This window comes from Ambystoma mexicanum, chromosome 9 (genome assembly GCF_040938575.1).
Source record: "Ambystoma mexicanum isolate Mex_15411 chromosome 9, UKY_AmexF1_1, whole genome shotgun sequence".
NCBI lineage: Eukaryota > Metazoa > Chordata > Amphibia > Caudata > Ambystomatidae > Ambystoma > Ambystoma mexicanum.
The window spans coordinates 537,698,365-537,716,956 of NC_090931.1; the positions used below are offsets into that span (position 1 = coordinate 537,698,365).

The 18,592-nt window shown below is 46.8% G+C and overlaps 1 protein-coding gene across 2 annotated transcripts in view; it reads right to left on the minus strand.

Moving 5' to 3' along the window:
- Positions 1–18,592, minus strand: part of INTS2 (integrator complex subunit 2) — a 1,100,863-nt gene that overhangs the window by 634,455 nt on the left and 447,816 nt on the right. The window contains exon 16 of one of the 2 annotated variants that reach the window (XM_069615090.1): positions 2,828–2,929. In XM_069615090.1, the coding sequence (XP_069471191.1) occupies positions 2,828–2,929 (102 nt within the window). Of the gene's footprint in view, positions 1–2,827; positions 2,933–18,592 lie in introns of both variants that reach the window. The other variant, XM_069615089.1, reaches the window with a different exon arrangement.

Below are 18,592 nucleotides of genomic sequence, written 5' to 3' on the forward strand. Positions count from 1 at the left end.
TTCGGCGCTCCCGGTGCCCGCGCACTTGCGGTGCTTTGCCTTCTGTTGGCCCCCCATCGCCAGAGCGCCCTCAAAGGACTTAGACCGCTCTGACCTCTTCTTCTTCTCACCTGCTGGGCTCTTTCCTTCCAGCCAGTTGGTGAGGCGGATACGCCGATCCTTCATGGTCCATTCCGACATGTTCTTGCAAAACGCATAGTCCTTCTCCACGTGCGCTTTGTCTTCGTGAAGGCAGTAGAGACATCTCAAATGCTCTTCCTCCTTGAAAACATTCTGTAATCAGCATCCAGGGCAGTTCCTGAACAGCTTGGATCTGGGCGTCGAGTTTCCCTTGTCCTGGGCCATGTCCACGGGGTAGACCTCAGATCTTCTGGAATCCTCCAAGAAGCGTAACTTGATGAAAACTTCGCCTTTGAGGGGCGTAGAATGTTCCAAAACGGGTCCCCGTTGATCGGAAGTAGAAACGGTGGAGCTTGAGGCTCGATTGACCAAAGAAATGAGTTTAAACTCTTAGAAAAAAAAAATCGCAAAACGCAGTAAAAGCTCGAGGACTCCCAACACTTGAACGTGCGGTAAAAATCCGAGGATGGCTGCCAGGGGAGGGGCTTAGGGAGAGGGCAGTCATTGGCTGGAGGCAGTATGACCCAGAGAAAAGTGATTGGTTACTACTAAGAAAGACAGATCAGAAACTAAACTGATACTGATTTTATCTTTACCGAGGATTTCCAGCCTGACGGCGGGGAATATTCATGAGCATGTCAATCCGTGCCAGAAGCCATGCTGGAGAACTATATCAGAACGGTGAAAGAATGAATCTGGCCTGCCAGCATTACCTGCAGCTTACACACAGATAACCTGCTGCAGGCTCAGTCCACAAAGGGATCTTACCTATGTTTGTATGTGACCCGAGAGCCACCATCAACCAGCAGAAGATTTTCATAGATTTCATTTGATAATTTGATTTGTGTATCCCTGATCTCACCGTGCAACCCCTTTTTATCATGACCCATGTCAGATTGTGAGGTTGGCAGAGACATTTAGGCCACCCATTTTGCACATTTACAAGCGTACCCTTAACAGTCTCAAGCTTTACCTCTGCTTATTAATACTTCTTCTGTGAATGTTAGACATTTCTAAATGTATACTACTTTTTGTGTCTGTAGATGCTAGAATGGTCTGTTTTGTGTATTCACTGTACTTCTCAGTAAACAATGATGTTCTAGGCAAACTGGTAAGTAGATTTATGAGAACGGCTGCCAACAGCCCAGAAGGCCAGCTTATCAGTTTGAGGTTAAGTGGACGTCAATGCAGGAATGAGTGGGAGAACCCCTAAGAACCACTATCTAACGGATGGCTTTGGCCAGTCCATCAATCACAAGAGGGGGAGGGACAAAAGGGGGCTAAGAGGCCAACAATTCTGTTTGGCCAATAGAACTGTCATTCAACCCAGACCACCACCACAGGATGTGAGAGGGAGATCCCAGGAACTGGTCTAAACCATTATGAAGGCTGCCACGTGGGCTCTCAAAGAGCTGATGTGTGCATAACAGACATTATAAGCCTACCTCGTGGTTGTTGTCCTGAACAAAGTAAGCCCTAAAATATGACATGGCCAAGAGTAGGACTTAAAAAAGTACACTTCTACCCCTAATGGCTACCACAAAGGTACATCGGGATACCAAGGAGGTTAAACGGCTTGCACCCCCCTGCTGAAGGCAAATCTAAAGTACAGTTGCCACCAGCCTACTTCCCTAAAACCAATGTAGGATGACAGAAACAGCCAAGGGCATAGAGTGCTTAAGAAGCACCTGTGGGACTGGGAGACTTATGGGCGACCCAGGGCAATATAATCTAAAGGAGTGAAAAAGGATTGCAATGGCAAGCTGACTTCAGTAGAAGCATCCCCTGGCCACCAAATGTATGCCAGAGATCCAAACATAAAAGAGTAAAAACCTAAACGTTTTTGGGGCCCTATAATCCCCATAATAGGAATTTGGTCTCAACAGCCTGGTTACTGGTTTCCACAATGGTAGAGGCTCAATTTTTCTATCCTCCAAAAAAAGTGCAGTCATTATATTAAAATAGAATGTGACCAACCCAAACCAGTACAATTACCACTGACAGGTTACCGAGCCATCAAAGTAAGGGACACCATGTTGGTGGTCCTCAAAGGCTTACATACATGTAAGAGTTGCATCCCCAGTGAGGGCTGGGGGGGCTGCACTGGAGAAGAATTGTCAGGACGCAATAAAAGTAAAGCGGTTTCTCAAAAGTTAGAAAAAGAGGACTTTGGTCCTTAACAATCATTTATCATTGTGACAGCTTGGATTAACTTGGTGAAAACCATGTACATCTACTACGGGTTAGTCTTCCTTGGCTCACGTCATCAGTTGACCTCAGAAAAATCTCCCAACATGTTTTTGGTTGCACGTACTTGAATCTTTTTGTGTCTTTGTGTCTCTGGGAAAGTTACATTTATTTGCATCTTATATGTACTGAGTTCATTTTTGCGACAAAGAGTGGCCCTAGCAACTTGAAAGGCAAATACAAATTTAGAGTTGCGAACAGGTGTCCTTATGACAAGGCCAGACACCCTTTCAGCAAAGAAACAGTAATTTTATTCAGTAGGTGTCTCTAGCAAGAAAGACATTGTCCAACTCCACCATTTAAACCATTCAATTAAAGCTGATCTCCAAGTAATTAGTTATCCACAGGGGACCAGGGAAGAAGCTTCAAATGTGACTAAAAATACAACTTAAAAGCTAACGCATGCACTTTTTGGGACTACATTGCAAAAAATTCCAGTATCTAGTACAATTGTGAGTACCTCCAAGTTCCTGCTGCAGTCCCTGGGCTTGCCTGATGAGGTATTTGATTGGAATTTGATCCATAAGTGCTGAAGAATAGGTTTTTGGCTTTTTTTGCATGACTGCTGTAATAAAATACGTTGGCATAAAAGAAGGCACAATATCATGATAAACAAAAACTCACAATGTACGGTAGGGAGATACAGGAAGCTGAATGACTATGCTGATTCACAAAAGTGTGGTCAGACAACGGCAATCTCAGTGCTTTAAATTTACAGTTCTGAATACATAAATAACAGGGAGAACTTTGGCGTCATAAATTCATTCTTCCTTGCTGGCTTTCTGGGAGGGCAATTCTTGGGATGCAAGGAAGTGGTTACGGAGGGCACTGCATTACCTCAAAACAGGAGTAATTAATTATTGTATTTATTGGTCATTTAGCTCATTACATAACATTTGATGACACAAAACATGAACATATACATCTTTAAAAATAATAATTCACCAACACCACTCAATCACATACTAAAAAAAGAGGCACATGCAATCAATTAAAACCACATTACATTACAATTATGAAATAATTAACTTACAGTACTTTAAGTTAAAGTGCATTTGCTCAGAGTACTTCCAGTGCAACAGCCTGGAGTACATTTAAACAAAGTGAGCTTCAGTAAAGTGCATTGTAGTAAAGTGCATTGCAGTAAAGTGCATTCAATAAGGTGCATTCAGTAAGGTGCATTCAGTAAGGTGCATTCGGTAAAGCGCATGAGTGGTTACAGGCATATCCTATGAAGGCTTCCCCAACTGCAGACTGTCTAAGTCGTCAACAATTGAGACTACCATAAAAGTCGCACAGCCAGCCAGACAATCTTTCCACAAGTCCCCACCATTAAGGCCAGTAAACCTTCTACTCTTAATACATTTGTTCAAACATAGTTGCCTTTTGTCCTCTAAATTAGGACAAACTAGTAAACAGGTGATACAGTGTTATTGCCCCTTGACCTTATTCGTATTCTGGTACCAGTTTACTGTGCCATTCCATTCCATTGCTTTTGTCCTGCCGACATGGTGTCCATGCCAGATTTGAAAAAAACGAAAATCATCAAGCCGTATTACTGCCCACTCTTCATTGCGTCTAAAATCTTGGCAGCAACCAACAGGCCAAGACAGGAAGCTTGTGTCCATATATACGATGCCACTTTGGTAGAGAAAAGAAGGCTAGTGAGAGCAGCAAAAAGAGCGGCCGTCCGAGACAATTACCCGAAAAAAATAAAAGCCTTTTTGTTAGCATCCAAATACTACAAAGCATGGCTGAAAAATCATTGCATCACTCTTTATCAAAACGACTCAGAAGAGATGCTAAAACTACTATGTGAGAAAAATGCCCAGAAATTCTGGGCTTTAATTAGATCTACGGACCGCCAAACGAACAACGTACTAGCCACCTCTATATCCGAAGACCCATGGATAGCTCATTATAAAAATCTATTTCTGGGCACCAGCCAAGATCTCGACTTCTGGAATGAAGAAAACGACCACGAAAGTCAAAGCAAAGAACCACCATGGGTAAAACTCCATGATAAATCTGACATTTTGGAAGTGATATGAAAACTTAAAAACTCCAGAGCTCCTGGACCTGATGGCCTTTCAAACATCGAACTGAAAAAGCACCCGGAAGAATGGTCAGTTTTCATTAGCCTGGTCTTCGAACGCTGTGCAGAAACAAAGCTACTCCCAGACTCTTGGACATCGCCTGTGGTGGTTCCTATATACAAAAAAGGAAACAGGGAAAACCCCGCAAATTTCAGGCCGATCGCATTACTAGATGTGATCGGCAAAGTATACGGCTCTCTCCTACTTCGTCGTTTTCGACATTGGTCACGAACAGCAGAATGTGAGGACCCTTTCCAGTCAGGCTTTAAGAAAAACATGGGCACCACAACAAACATCTTGACCCTTAGTGTCCTAAAGGGAAAGGTCATGACAAAGGGAACCCGACTCTACCTGGCATTTATAGATCTAAGCCAGGCCTTTGATCAAGTCGATAGGCATAACCTGTGGGAGAAACTACGAAGGTGGAGATGCCCAGAAGAAATCTTGCAACCGATAATATCACTGCACAGAAACACCAGAATGCAAGTACGACTAAACAACCAAGGCCTATTGTCTGCAGCAATACCAACAAATCGTGGAGTCAAACACGGATGCCCCTTGGCCCCAGCCCTGTTCTTATCCTATATGGGAGACTTCAAAGACTCGGAAAAAGAGGTGCGATCCCTCCCTCCACAGCTTGGCAAAAGTAAAATCTCAAGACTGCTTTATGCAGATGATATTATACTACTCAACCTAACTGCCATCGGTCTCCAGAGACAGCTGTCTAATTTTGCCAAATACGTTGTCAGAAACCACCTGGAAATTAACAAAAGTAAGACTAAAATTCTATTTCTTGGTAAAAGCGAAGGTAGTTCGAAAAAATTCAAATGGCAAATCGAAGGCGCAGCAATCGAGAGGGTAACAGAGTTTAAATACCTGGGAGTGATGTTGGATAATTCAAACCAGGAAAAGGCAATGCAAACTGCGCTATGCACAAAAATCAGAAGTCTAACCACCCAGGCATTGGCTGTCGATAAGAAGTTTGGCCGTTTTTCGCTTGTTCCCCTTCTGAATTTTAATAAAGTAAAGGTTGTTCCTGCCATCTGTTATGGAGCAGAAGCAATGCCAATCCAGATCTGGACAGAACTGGAAAGCTATTTTTGGAGAAAAGTCCTTTTCTTTCCCAAGTCAACTCCGATCGTGCTTATAAGATGAGAACTAAGTCAACTGTCGCTGAAGGGAGTTCTTGAACGCAACGCCCTGATGTTATATAGGAAAATCCTGCTTGATGATCGTCCAAATATTTTGAATGCCATACTGGGAGAACATATAGGCGAGCAAAGTTTACATCTGAATAAATGGATAAAAACCCAGGACGAAAAATTGGAGGAGATTCAAAGCACAAAAAAGGAACTGGCAGAGAACCCGACAAAAACGCAAAAAAGACTATACGAGAAAGACTGGATTGCCACGTTGGACTCTGTGGCAAATTACAAACTTGTGGTCCATCTTCCACCATAGGCAAGGAAGCTTCACAAGGCTTCTTGGTAAAATACCCAAACAGGAAGCTTCGAAACCTATTTCTGAGAGCCCGTCTGAACCCTCTACCCACGAATGAAATCCTAAAGATCAGAAACCAGTCAACATCTAATATATGTAGATTTTGCAACAACCAGGCAGTGGTGGAAACGACTCGACATCTTCTATTCACATGCCCAGTGGTCGACCACATTAGAAAACCCTACCTGGAAAACATTCTCGCATCATCCCATATACATGAAGAAGAACTATGGTGGTCTCGGTTGATTGGAGGAGAGAAGACCACTTGGGTGATGGCCACAGCAAAATTTTTCGACCTTATTCTAAACTCTAACACAACGTTGCTTACAACATAGCCTACGGACTCAAAACGCAAGAAAATGTTGTTATGACATAGTATCATGGAACACTCTTGTAAAAACCTTTTAGGTTAAAAATCAAGTAATAAACATTTTTTAAAAAATGGAAAAAGTTACTTACCTGGAACTAGAGTTGTACATCACTGGCATCTTTTATAAATTCAAATCCTTTGAATATTCCCCATCAGGTTGTGAGACCAATGTATAATAGCATTACAATCAAAATTGCAGCACGATTTGCAGCCTCTCTACTCCATTGTAGAGCATTCCCCTTTAACCAAAGAGATGGTGAGGTTCCAGGGTCTGCCCCGGGATCCTATGTTGCAATTCTCCTGCCGGAACATTATGATGAGATGAAGTGAAGGGGAAGCAGGCAAGGCTCACCTGGATCTCTCAAAGATAACATGTTAGGAGTGTTTTCCTCAGGCATTGTTCAGATTGTGAGAAGAATCTACTCACGACTAGTCAACAGGGATTCCCTCCAAACCAGCAGACTCATCTAGTGGTAGAGCAGCCAATCCCAAACTCTCAGGAAGGCAGCAGCATGATTAAAGCTACAACATAACACTTTATAGTGTTCGGTAAGGGAATGCTCACACAATTGATTAGTCAAAGTATATTTTTATGTCACTGTGCAGGAAAAATGGCAATGCAGGTTACATGTAACTGTGAAAAATATACTTATTTTTCATTGTGTTTTCGATTTATTAAATTAAACCTTTCACCAGAAAAATGGATACAAACAATAAAGAAAGATAATTTCTTTTCCAAATGACAATATGCAATTTCATAAATAACAGTGTTACAGACAAAGAAAAACAATTACAGATATCAACCCATCAAGATAAATCTCTCTCATTTTCCCTTTAAATAGTGGATATGACAATGGCCTAGTGTATAAAATCCACAGCGAACCTTATTAGTTGATTCTATTCTAGGGCCACCGATCAGCAGTATAAGGGCATAGAGAAAGGGCAGAGCGTTGTATACTCTCCCTTGGAGCGTATCTCTGGTGCTACTTTGAAATCAGCATACAAGGTGTTCTGCCAGTCATCAAGTGTAGGCCCCTGTGTAGATTCATCTAGTCTCCTGAATGTTTCCACTAGAAATCCATAAAGGGTTATTAAAAATTATATGCTCTGTCCCCACATAAGCTGTGCCCAAAATAGCTCCACCAGACTTCTAGTCTCTTTAGGTACTACAAGTTTTAAGTACTTGAGTCTGACGTCGGCCACTTTAGTGCAATCCAAAGTTAGATGTTTTCGGGTTTCCGGGGTGGATGAACAACCACATAATCAACAATGTAGAGGTAGAACCACCTAGGATATCCGGCATCCTATGTGTTCTAGAGTTGGTAATTGATTTAATCGAAAACGCAAGTATAGGCTGCAAACTTTGTTGCAAAGTAATAAATAAACACATTTTGGTAGATCCTCCCTTTTCCTGGGGATCTTGGCATATTCCATGTATGATTTCTAAATGGTCAGTCCACCCAGGGACTGACCATTCTAGCAGCGTGTTCCAAAGAAGTGTTCCATGTACTCTGTCCAAGGAACTGCGCATGTCAAGCGAGGCCATGTATATGGTACAAACTGACCCATTTTGGACAGCCCCCAAAAGATGAGCCATAAGGGTGGCATTTAGTGCTGTGCCCATATCAGATCTAAAACCCACCTGGAAACAGTTTAACACCCCAAGATGCTCCCGAGAATGAATCAAATCTATCATTAGCAAGGTGGACATTATTTTACTTGCTGCATCCCGGAGTGCAGTGGGCCCGTAATTGTTGGGGACGTTAACAGGACCCTTTTTGTGGATAGGTATTACGATTGATTCATGCCATGTAGGGGGAAAATTATGAGTAACAGACATTGATGAAAACAATGTCTCCTAGGGACCCCTCCCATGCCGGAGGATCACTTTTTAACAGCACAGACACCAAGGCATCTGGACCTAGCGCTCCGGATGCCTTGGCCCTGGAAATGGCCCATAGGAGATCATCGTCCACCCAGGGATAATCTCCTTCAGCCAAAGGCCCTGTCTGCCGATTGTCCTCCAAGACCAACCTGTGAGGATTGGCATATTTGTATAGTAAGTTAACCAGGAGTTGTTTCTTAGTTTTAAAGGTATCAAAAATGTATTTATTAAGATACATCATTTACAAAAAGGAATTAATCATTAATTAATGCACACATATGAAATTTCATTACCATTGCAGGAGAGCATAAGACACCAGATAATAAAATCTTAACACCACCATCATTCATCAACAGTCACACCATCATTTGCAACACAAATCAATTAGCCTCATTCACTCACAGTAAAAACTTTTGAACTAAAACATTTAGTACAATTCATAAGTGGTAGCATTTCATAAATTAGCCCCACAGAGTCTTTAATATTTCATTTTATCCACATGTAATATGTAGCAGCAAAATCATTAACCAGAGAATGTGCTCTATTCCACGGAGTGGATATGTTCAACAATAAATGATAAATTCCATCCCCGGATGTTCTTCTCTACCGGTTTTGACGTTTTATGAAGTGATTGAAATAACGTCTTCATCAGGAGAAATAATTGATAATATTACCACTGGCTCCCAATGTCATATGCTCCAAAGTATCAAGGACCACAAAATGTGGCTCAGGGACAATCCACCAAATTCCAAGAATCTTGAAGATGAGCTTGAATTATTCCAGTATTCGGACAACTGTGGCCGGTATCAATGTTAACTCGGCACGGGTGGTTAAGGTTTCAATCAAGTAATCGAAGCCTACTGGAGGCAGCCGTCCATGCTGCCAAAGAACCGGTTCGGATCCTAGTCTGCCGTTAAATCGGCATTCACCCGCTGGGTCGACACCACAAAGTTTTCCGGGTTCTATCGCGGTGGGCCAGATATATTTAAACATTAAATGCGTGACGTGAAGGGATGTTCCCTCGGTGCCTACTTCTTAAAGGGGCCAAAAGGAGTGTACTTCCGTAATTCAAAAAAGCGTGTTTTAACAATACACAGCATTAGCCCCGGTACTCAAGTGGAGCCCCCCCTCAACTGTGCATCCCACTCCCCCTCAGCCGTGTATCCTACTCTTAAAGCTCTTTTGGTAATTCAAAAGCCCCTTTAAGAAGTGGGCACCGAGGGAACCTCCCTTCACGTCACGCATTTAATGTTTAAATATACCTGGCCCACCGCGATAGAACCTAGAAAAGTTTGTGGTGTCGACCCAGCGTGTGAATGCCGATTCAACGGCAGACTAGGATCCGAACAGGTTCTTTGGCAGCATGGACGGCTGCCTCCAGTAGGCTTCGATTACTTGATTGAAACCTTAACCACCCGTGCCGAGTTAACATTGATACCGGCCACAGTTGTCCGAATACTGGAATAATTCAAGCTCATCTTCAAGATTCTTGGAATTTGGTGGATTGTCCCTGAGCCACATTTTGTGGTCCTTGATCCTTTGGAGCATATGACATTGGGAGCCAGTGGTAATATTATCAATTATTTCTCCTGATGAAGACGTTATTTCAATCACTTCATAAAACGTCAAAACCGGTAGAGAAGAACATCCGGGGATGGAATTTATCATTTATTGTTGAACATACCCACTCCGTGGAATAGAGCACATTCTCTGGTTAATGATTGTGCTGCTACACATTACATGTGGATACAATGACATATTAAAGACTCTGTGGGGCTAATTTATGAAATGCTACCACTTATGAATTGTACTAAATGTTTTAGTTCAAAAGTTTTTACTGTGAGTGAATGAGGCTGATTGATTTGTGTTGCAAATGATGGTGTGACTGTTGATGAATGATGGTGATGTTAGGATTTTATTATCTGGTGTCTTATGCTCTCCTGCAATGGTAATGTAATTTCATATGTGTGCATTAATTAATGATTAATTCTTTTTTGTAAATGATGTATCTTAATAAATACATTTTTGATACCTTTAAAACTAAGAAACAACCTCTGGATAAATTAGTTCAGTATACTGTGTTACATTAATACCCTAGTCCAGGGTGTGGGGTTTTCCTGCGGTTTTCAGAGTGCTCGTAAGTTAACCAGGCCTGTGCTGGAATCGCACATGCGATGGTTGATTTAGCAAGACCTAGTTTGCTAACAACTGCAGTCCAGAATTCAGTTGTATTGCTAGTTTCTTATTTCTCAAGGATGGTTTGATTGTCCTTAATGTGCAGTTGGATCTTTATGTTTTTCACAAAATATTAATATCCCTGCAAGGCTAATTTCTTTTTATACTTGAAGACTTCTGGCAGCAAGTGTTTGTTAACTAGATCTCTTACACGCCTTCTCTTAAGCTTCTTAGCCTCAGCAACTCTTATGTGAAAGATATGGAGTGTTTTTTTGAAGCTCAGCCTTTTTCCCTTTTCTTTTAGCAATTTTAAACGTGGCTATTCTCTCCCCTATCCTCTATCAATAGCGAGTGGGGCCAAAGAAGGTGAAAGGGTATGTAAGCAAATTAACAGGTCTAAATCAAGTTGCAAAATTGAATGGTCACCGAAACCTAGGTTATGAATAGATAATGCGTTACACAGCGAGTTTAAATCTTGTGAGGTATAGATATGATCAATCCATGAACAAGAGGTACCTCTGCTCCATGTCAAACCCCCCCCTTCCGGGGGCGCTGTTGAGCAGCCTGCAAGATGGCTGCCTAGCTCTATCGCTCCGTGACCCGACGGCAATATATCCGCCAGAATCAGCAGTTCCCTGCTTCATCCAGAGCCGAGACTGTGTGCATTTTGCTGCCTATGATCAGCCCAACACATACATCGGCAGCCAGGCGAAAATCGGAGCACGGGGGCCTCCCTGGGCCTTCTCCTCTTCGGTGCCAGGCGACCGACAGCTGAGGCCTGCTGGGTCGTGTGCTGCAACTGCGGACCCGGCCCCCTGTGTCCTGCCGGGGTCGCGGTCTGCCCTCTCCCGCTGGTTGACCGTCTGGCTCTCTCGCCCAGCTGCGTTTCTTGCTGCCACCGGTGGCGGCGGGCCCGTTTCCCTCTCCGCCTGGCCCGCTCTGCGGCTGAGCCTTCGCGCGCCTCTGGGGTGGCGCTTCTCTTCCCGGGCCCGCTCTCCCTCGGCGGGGTGTGCCTGTGCCTGCTGTTGGCTCGTGTGGCCCTCCTCTTCAGCCTGCCCCCGGAGGGGCACGGGTGCGGCGGCAACATAGCTCCTACGGCTGCCGAACAAGTTTCATCTCGCCGCTTGGGATGCCGGGGCGGCCCCCGGCACTGAAGACAGTGAGCCGTATCCATCTGGCGGCTCCCCCGCGCCACTGCCCGGCTCCGCGGGGCGGCCGGTGCGATCTCGCCCGCGGGCCGCAGGCTGTGCTGCAAACCGCCTCATTCTCACTGCCTGATTGCTCTGGACGACGGGTGTCGGCTGTGGGCCGTGCGGTGGCACGGAGCTGGACGCCGATATTGCAGGTGAGGAGCCAGGGGCCTGAGGCTATCACACACTGTGCCCCTGAAGGATTCATTGCACCCAGAGTCTACGCACGGCCTGACTCTACGGGCACCAAGCACCCCGCATATACCAAGCTGCCTCAGGCCCACAGGCCCTGAACCCCAATGTGACTGAGTGGCCCCCCAGGGGTCCGTAATGGCGCTGCTTCTCCCTTGCGCAACCAGTTTTCCCCCTTCCCTACTGATCTATTGCCTGGGCACCTCGGCGGCTTCTCCAGACTGTGCATCCGGCCGCCGACGCCCTGCGCCAGCCCGGCAGCCCCTGGTTATGCTGCTCATCACTGCTTGCACCGCGGACCTGCGGCCCCTCCTGCCCCAGCGGCGAGCCGTGCTTGGCATCATCTCCGCCAGGTTATACTGCTGCATTGACTGGTTGACGCGCTTTCTATCCTTGCACGAAGATGCTGGTTCCCTGATCACTGCTGTCTGGTAAATAGCTCACCCCCGCCCCAGTACTGCGTTTGGTCTGCTGCTGGACGGGAGGTTGAGACCCCCCCCCTCCCTTCCTGATACTGCTGCTCCACAGGGGCCTGAAGCTCTTGGGCTAACGTCCTGCAAAGTCTGCCCTGATGGGCTCCAGTGTGTCCCCAAAACATGTCAAGCAGATCACTTGGGGCCAATAAGGCGGGGGTGATGGACAAGTATGCGAAAACATTATCTAGACAGGAGCAGGGGGGGGCTGCCTTGCCCCAGGAAGATCCAGATACACCTTCATGTCCTCCCCCAGCCGGACCTCACATCGCTAATGGAAACTATGGCAAAGAACTTTGCGTCATTCCACGAAAAATTGGATGATATCAACGCCAGTGTGGCCTCCATGCGAGCCAAATTGGACCAACATGGCACCAGGCTGGTGGAGGCCAAGACCAGAATTGGGGCAAATGAGGATGTGGTTCACACTCTCCAGAACACTGTCTCTGACCTGGTGCGTGATATGAAGCACGTTAAGGCTAAGTGTGACGACTTAGAGTCTAGATCCCGCAGGAACAATATCCGTATTGTTGGGGTCCCGGACACTGCCCTTAAAGGCAGGATGGAACTAGCTGTTGAAAATCTCCTGAGAGACCTCTTGGGCAATCCTCAGCTCTCCCCGTTCTTCACGATTGAGCGCGCCCACCGGGCGCTGGCCCCCCCCGTCCCAAGCCGGGTGACTTCCCCAGGCCGATTATTGCCAAGGTCCTTAGTTTCAAGGATAGGGATCACATACTAGGTTTGGCCCGGGAAAGAGGGGAGCTGAAACTGGAGTCCCAAACTATCCGAATCTTTCCCGACTTATCAGTTAATGTCCAGATGGAGCGTAGGCAGTTCAACGGCGTGAAGAAGCTTCTTAGGGAGAGGAAGGTGGAGTCCGGCATGGCTGAAGCTTACCCATCGTAATAAGCTATATTTTTTCAAGGTCCCGGATGAGGCGGTAAAGTTCATTGAATCCGAAATTCCGCTCCCTGGCCCGGCGGACGAGCCATTGGATGATGGTTGAGGAACTCGTCCTGACCCTGTTGTGTGGGCCTTTTGGTGTACTACTGGCACGCTCGACATTTGCATTTTCCTTGTTGAATTTATAGTTTCTATATCCTGTGTATCAATTTGCTAGTTGTAACTTGTTGTAATGCCTTCCTGAAATGGAATCATCTTGATACTGCTGTACGATTGACGGTGTATTGCACCAATCACTCATTTAAGTTGGGCTCACGGCGGCAGCGACCCCCGCTGCAGCTGCAATGCCGATTTTGGCTTGTTATGATCACTGGTTGCGCCCCTGTTGGGCGTACAGGCGGGCGGTGCCCTGTTGGGTTTGGCACGCTTGCACTATGTATTCGGGTGGGTCTCTGTGCACTGCTGAGTTGGGGTGGGCAGTGAGGGAGGGGGTGGGGGGACTGTTGTGGTGTGTTATAACAAAAATGGCAGGGAAGTAGTGACATGGGGTGCGAGGCGGTGCCCCATTGCATCTATAACCAACATATGTTCAACAAACAAGGCCACACGGTGCTGGGATGCCCCCTGAAAACTGTAAAATGTCTATCAGGCTAATGTCATGGAACATCAGAGGACTCAGCAACTTTACGAAGGCCCGCAGGATAACTGCGTACGCTCAGAGGCATGGTGTTAAAATACTCCTCCTGCAAGAAACCCACGCCCTTGCGCATCTCTCGGCTTCTCTTGCTCCGGCATGGGGCCCCAACAAATATTACACGGCATACTCCTCTCAGTCCAGGGGTGTCCTCACCCTAATTCATAAGTCAGTGGAATTCTCCCTACGCACAAGTTACATAGATCGAGAGGGTAGATACGTGATCCTTCATTGCCTGCTGGCTTGGTTAACACATATGCCCCGTGCATTTTTTTGATAACGTCAACGCCCTGCTCCAAAGATATGTTGGGGTCCCTATCATCTGGGGGGGGGGGGGGAACATGAATCTCATATTAGACTCCGAGCTCGACAGATCAGGCGTTGCACCCAGGATGATGTCCAGAGCTGCTCGCCGGCTCCATGCCCACATGGTCTCTGCTGGTCTTGTTGACGCCTGGAGAGCTCTTCACCCACGGGCTAGGGAGTTTACATTCTATTCTTCCGCGCACGATAGTCATTCCAGAATCGATCTCTTCCTCCTGTCGGCTGGGCTAATGGGGAAAAATCTCGACATGCAGATATTTTCCGCGCACGCTTTCCGACCACTCCCCGGTGATGCTAGACATAACTCTGCAGCCTGTCCTCCCCCGCCACCCGGCCTGGCGCTTTAAGTCAGAGGCACTACACGATTAGTCTTCAAGGCCGAAATCCTGGCAGATATCACTTCGTTTTTTGATAACTTTAAACACCACGACACAACTGATGTGGTTCGGTGGGAGGCATTCAAGGTGTTCATCAGGGGGATGTGCATCTCCAGGGAAGCTGGGGTCCTGAAAGATATTAGGAACTCCTTGAGGCGCTCCGAAGCCAAACCTAAGGAACTAGAATGCAAATACGCTTCTGCCCCTACCCCACCCAAGTTAGCGCAGATATGAACGGAATTGGAAACCTTTGCGGCCCATGCTCTCAGAGAGATGAGATATTATGCCTGACCCATCGCGGCTCGTAAGTATGACGAGGGGGAGAGGCCTGGTCGAACTCTGGCCAGATTGGCCCGAATCGAGGGGGGCAGAACCCGGATTGATAGTATTACCGACAAAAATGGAGTGCGGCATTGGTCCGACCAACCCATTCTCGACGCCTTTGCAGAATTCTATGCAGCCCTCAACGCTCCGCAATGTGAGCATAGCCCGCAGGATTTGGATCTGCTCCTTGACCACATCCCCATGTCCTTCATAACACAAGCCACTAAGGAACAGTTTGACTTACCCTTTACCCTTGACGAGATGGCTGCAGCCATCTCGGCGCTCCCTAAGGGAAAGGCTCCTGGCCCGGACGGCCTAACTGCTGAATTTTATCAGGAGCATGTCACTCTACTGGCCACGCGCCTACACGAGGTGTGGGAGGAGTCGTTGCGCCTTTCCACTCTGCCCCTCTCCCAACGTGAGGCCACCATTACTGTGCTCCCTAAACCGGGTAAGCCTCTTGATGAGTGTGGCTCCTACAGACCTCTGTCCCTCATGAATACCGACACCAAAATATTCGCCAAGATTATAGCAAATAGGTTCCTCCCTATTATGACATATTTGATCCACCCCGATCAAAGTGGCTTTGTCCCGGCCCGCTCCACCGCCTTAAATATTCGCCTATTGTTCAATGTTATCTCTAGAATTGACCCTAAGGCCAAACGTGGTTGCTGTGACACTAGATGCCCATAAGGCGTTCGATATGGTTTCATGGCAATATATGTGGGCGGTGCTTGAGAAGATGGGGATCGGCCCGTGCATGCTTTCTTATATTAAACTGCTTTATAGTAACCCCGTGGCCAAAGTCCTGTTTAATTCCCATCTGTTAGCTTCCTTTACCCTCCACAGGGGGACGCGCCAGGGGGTGCCCATTTTTCCCCCTGCTGTTCGCAATGGCTATCGAGCCAATGGCAGATAGTGTGAGAGACAAGCATACTCGCAAAGGTATACGCTTGCATGACACGCCCGAAATTATATCGCTTTACGCGGACGATGTACTCCTGTACATCAGGGACCCCTCACTGCATCTCGACCCAATCATCTGCGAAGTAATCAAAATTGGCACATTCTCGGGCTTCAACATAAACTACACCAAATCTGAAATCTTTCCCCTCACACCTGCAACTCCCCAACCATTATGCGTGTTCCCGCTCAAATGAGCCCCCGGGGGCATCAAATACCTAGGGGTCCAGGTATCCCTGTCGAAATCCTCCTTACTGGCCGATAACTATGAGGCTGCCGCACAATATGCCGAGGCCAGAATGAAGAGGTGGTGTAGCCTCCCCCTCTCCCCATCAGGGAGGTTATCGCTAATCAAAATGATTATAGTTCCAAAGCTTCTATACATATTCGCCGATGTCCCACTCTGGCCCGGGGAGCACTATTTCATGGCCCTGCATGCAGGGTGCGCCCGTTTCTTGTGGCATTCTGGTGCCGTTCGCAGGAAATGGCAGCATATGACATTGCCCTCTGAGGGGGGGCTTTAGCGCACCGCATCTAACCCAATAATGGATAGCCGCACAAGCTCAGCATGCAACTCACTGGTACAAACACCAAGATCCTCCCCCGCATGTTAAACTCGAGATCCTTGCGACTGGCGAGGTGAATGTCATGTCCCTAATCCTCTTCCACTCGTACCATTTGGATGCCCTGGCTGACCCGGTGGCCACCACAATCAGGGCATGGAAACAGATCCTCCAGTCCGGCTCTGAAGCCCCTCTGTATTACAAATGGTTACCCTTGTGGTCATTTCCTGCCATTGCCCCCACACATGATAAACTTCTTATGCGGCACTGGCTGGAACTGGGATATCGTGCACTTTCCGACTTGTTCCCCGAGGGGAAATTCATCACCCCGCAGACATGGAGGTCAGAGCACTCCGAGTCATCACTGGAGTTACTGCAATACTTTAGACTCAGAGCGGAAGTCCAAGACATGTGGCCTTTGTACCCGGACGAACGCCCCCCCTGAGTCCCCTGAGATCTCTGTTACATTGCTAATTCCACGGGGGCTAGGGGCATAGTGTCCACCCTGTATAAAATGCTGATCACACAAGTTCCAGATTCCTCCCACAGGGTCTGCGACGTTTGGAGCCACGAGCTTGGGCTGGACATTACTGACGATATGTGGACAAAAATGTGTATACACACACGCAAGGTCTCTCTCAATTCTAGATATAGATGTGTGCAGTATAAGCTGCTTAATCGCCTGTATTACACTCCGCGGGTGGTTGGGAGATTTGCACGTGACCAGTCCCACACCTGCCAGAGATGCAGATCCAGCGATGCGGATCATGACCATATGTTCTGGTCCTGTGGGGCACTGGCTCCATTCTGGGAGACTGTGCTTGAGGCCCTCTCAGAGATGGTGGGGTTCCGGATTAGCCCTGACCCGCTTGCTGTACTGTTCGGGCTATGGGAGGGGACTGAGGCAAAACGAGTCGCTAAATTCTTGAATGTGGGGGCGATAGTGGCTAAGAGATGCATCCTGCAGTGTTGGAAGCGCCAGTCTCCCCCTACACTGGAAATATGGTTAAAGGCTCTAACCTAGACACAGATATGTGAAGAGGACTATATCAACATGCTGCCTGTGAATGCTCGCCCCAAGAACGTGTGGACAGAGTTTTGTGGCCATCTAAACAGCAGGGCGGACCTAGAGCTTCTGTCCTCTCCCCCATCACCAGAGCAGGCAGCTGTGTGAGCTGAACTTTGAGTGGCCTTGTCGGACTTGATGTGCTTTTGCGAATGTACATGGTTTCTTGTTAATACTCTGTACTGTTCTTCACGCTGCAAATTTTGTAACATGGATTCTTGGTGTAATATATAAAGCACCAGTTACTCTTCCTTGCCAATAAAGAAAAGTTAAAAAAAAAAAAAAAACCTTCCTTTGGACTGTCCGTTGGTAAGGTCAAGTATAAGACCCAATTTTGCATGAATCGGTCCCAGTGGATACCACATACAATGCTTCCAGAGGGCATCCCCATGTTTGCTTCTAGTTTTATTGTGCCTAGCCTCCGAAGCACAGATGGCAGTGAAGTCACCCCCTATGATGATATTGTGGGAGTGGCCCTGTTCCAACCAGTATGTGATTAACTCGGCTAATGCGGATTGCAGGGATTGGCACAAGGACTTAAGGGGATTCCAATATAGATTGATAAGACAAATGTCTAGGTTGAGTGTTTCAATTAACAAGTCTGCAATTTTTGGATAGTCTTGATTTCCACATACTTGGCTTTTAAACTTAAATCAATAGCAAGACTGCCGGAAGGACGCCCCATCAGACCTCTGCTTGCCGGCTTAGTGAAGATATGAAACCCCTCTAAATCGAAATGGCAGATAGCCATGGTCTCCTGTAGGATTAGGACGCATTTGTCCATGGAAAAGTTAGTTGGTTGCGAGACCTTTCCTAAATTGCTGCAGCCACAAACGTTCCAAGAAGTTAGCGATCGATAACGTTGGTTAAAGCTGTCGTTGGGCTGGTCTTCAGTTTGCAAACATTGTAAGAGCTGCCTGGAACCATGACCACTCCTGACCAAACTGTTCATTGCTAGCTGGAGTCACATGTGTGCGGTCTGAGGAAGGAGCTGATAGGAAGTTCTTTACTTCTTCTCAGTTATGTAACTTCCTGAGTCGCCGAGCCCCACCCTGCCCCAGGAGCGAGCAGCAGTAGCAGAAACATGGGGAAATCTCTCCTCTCCACAAGGCGCCCCAGAGCTCCCTACA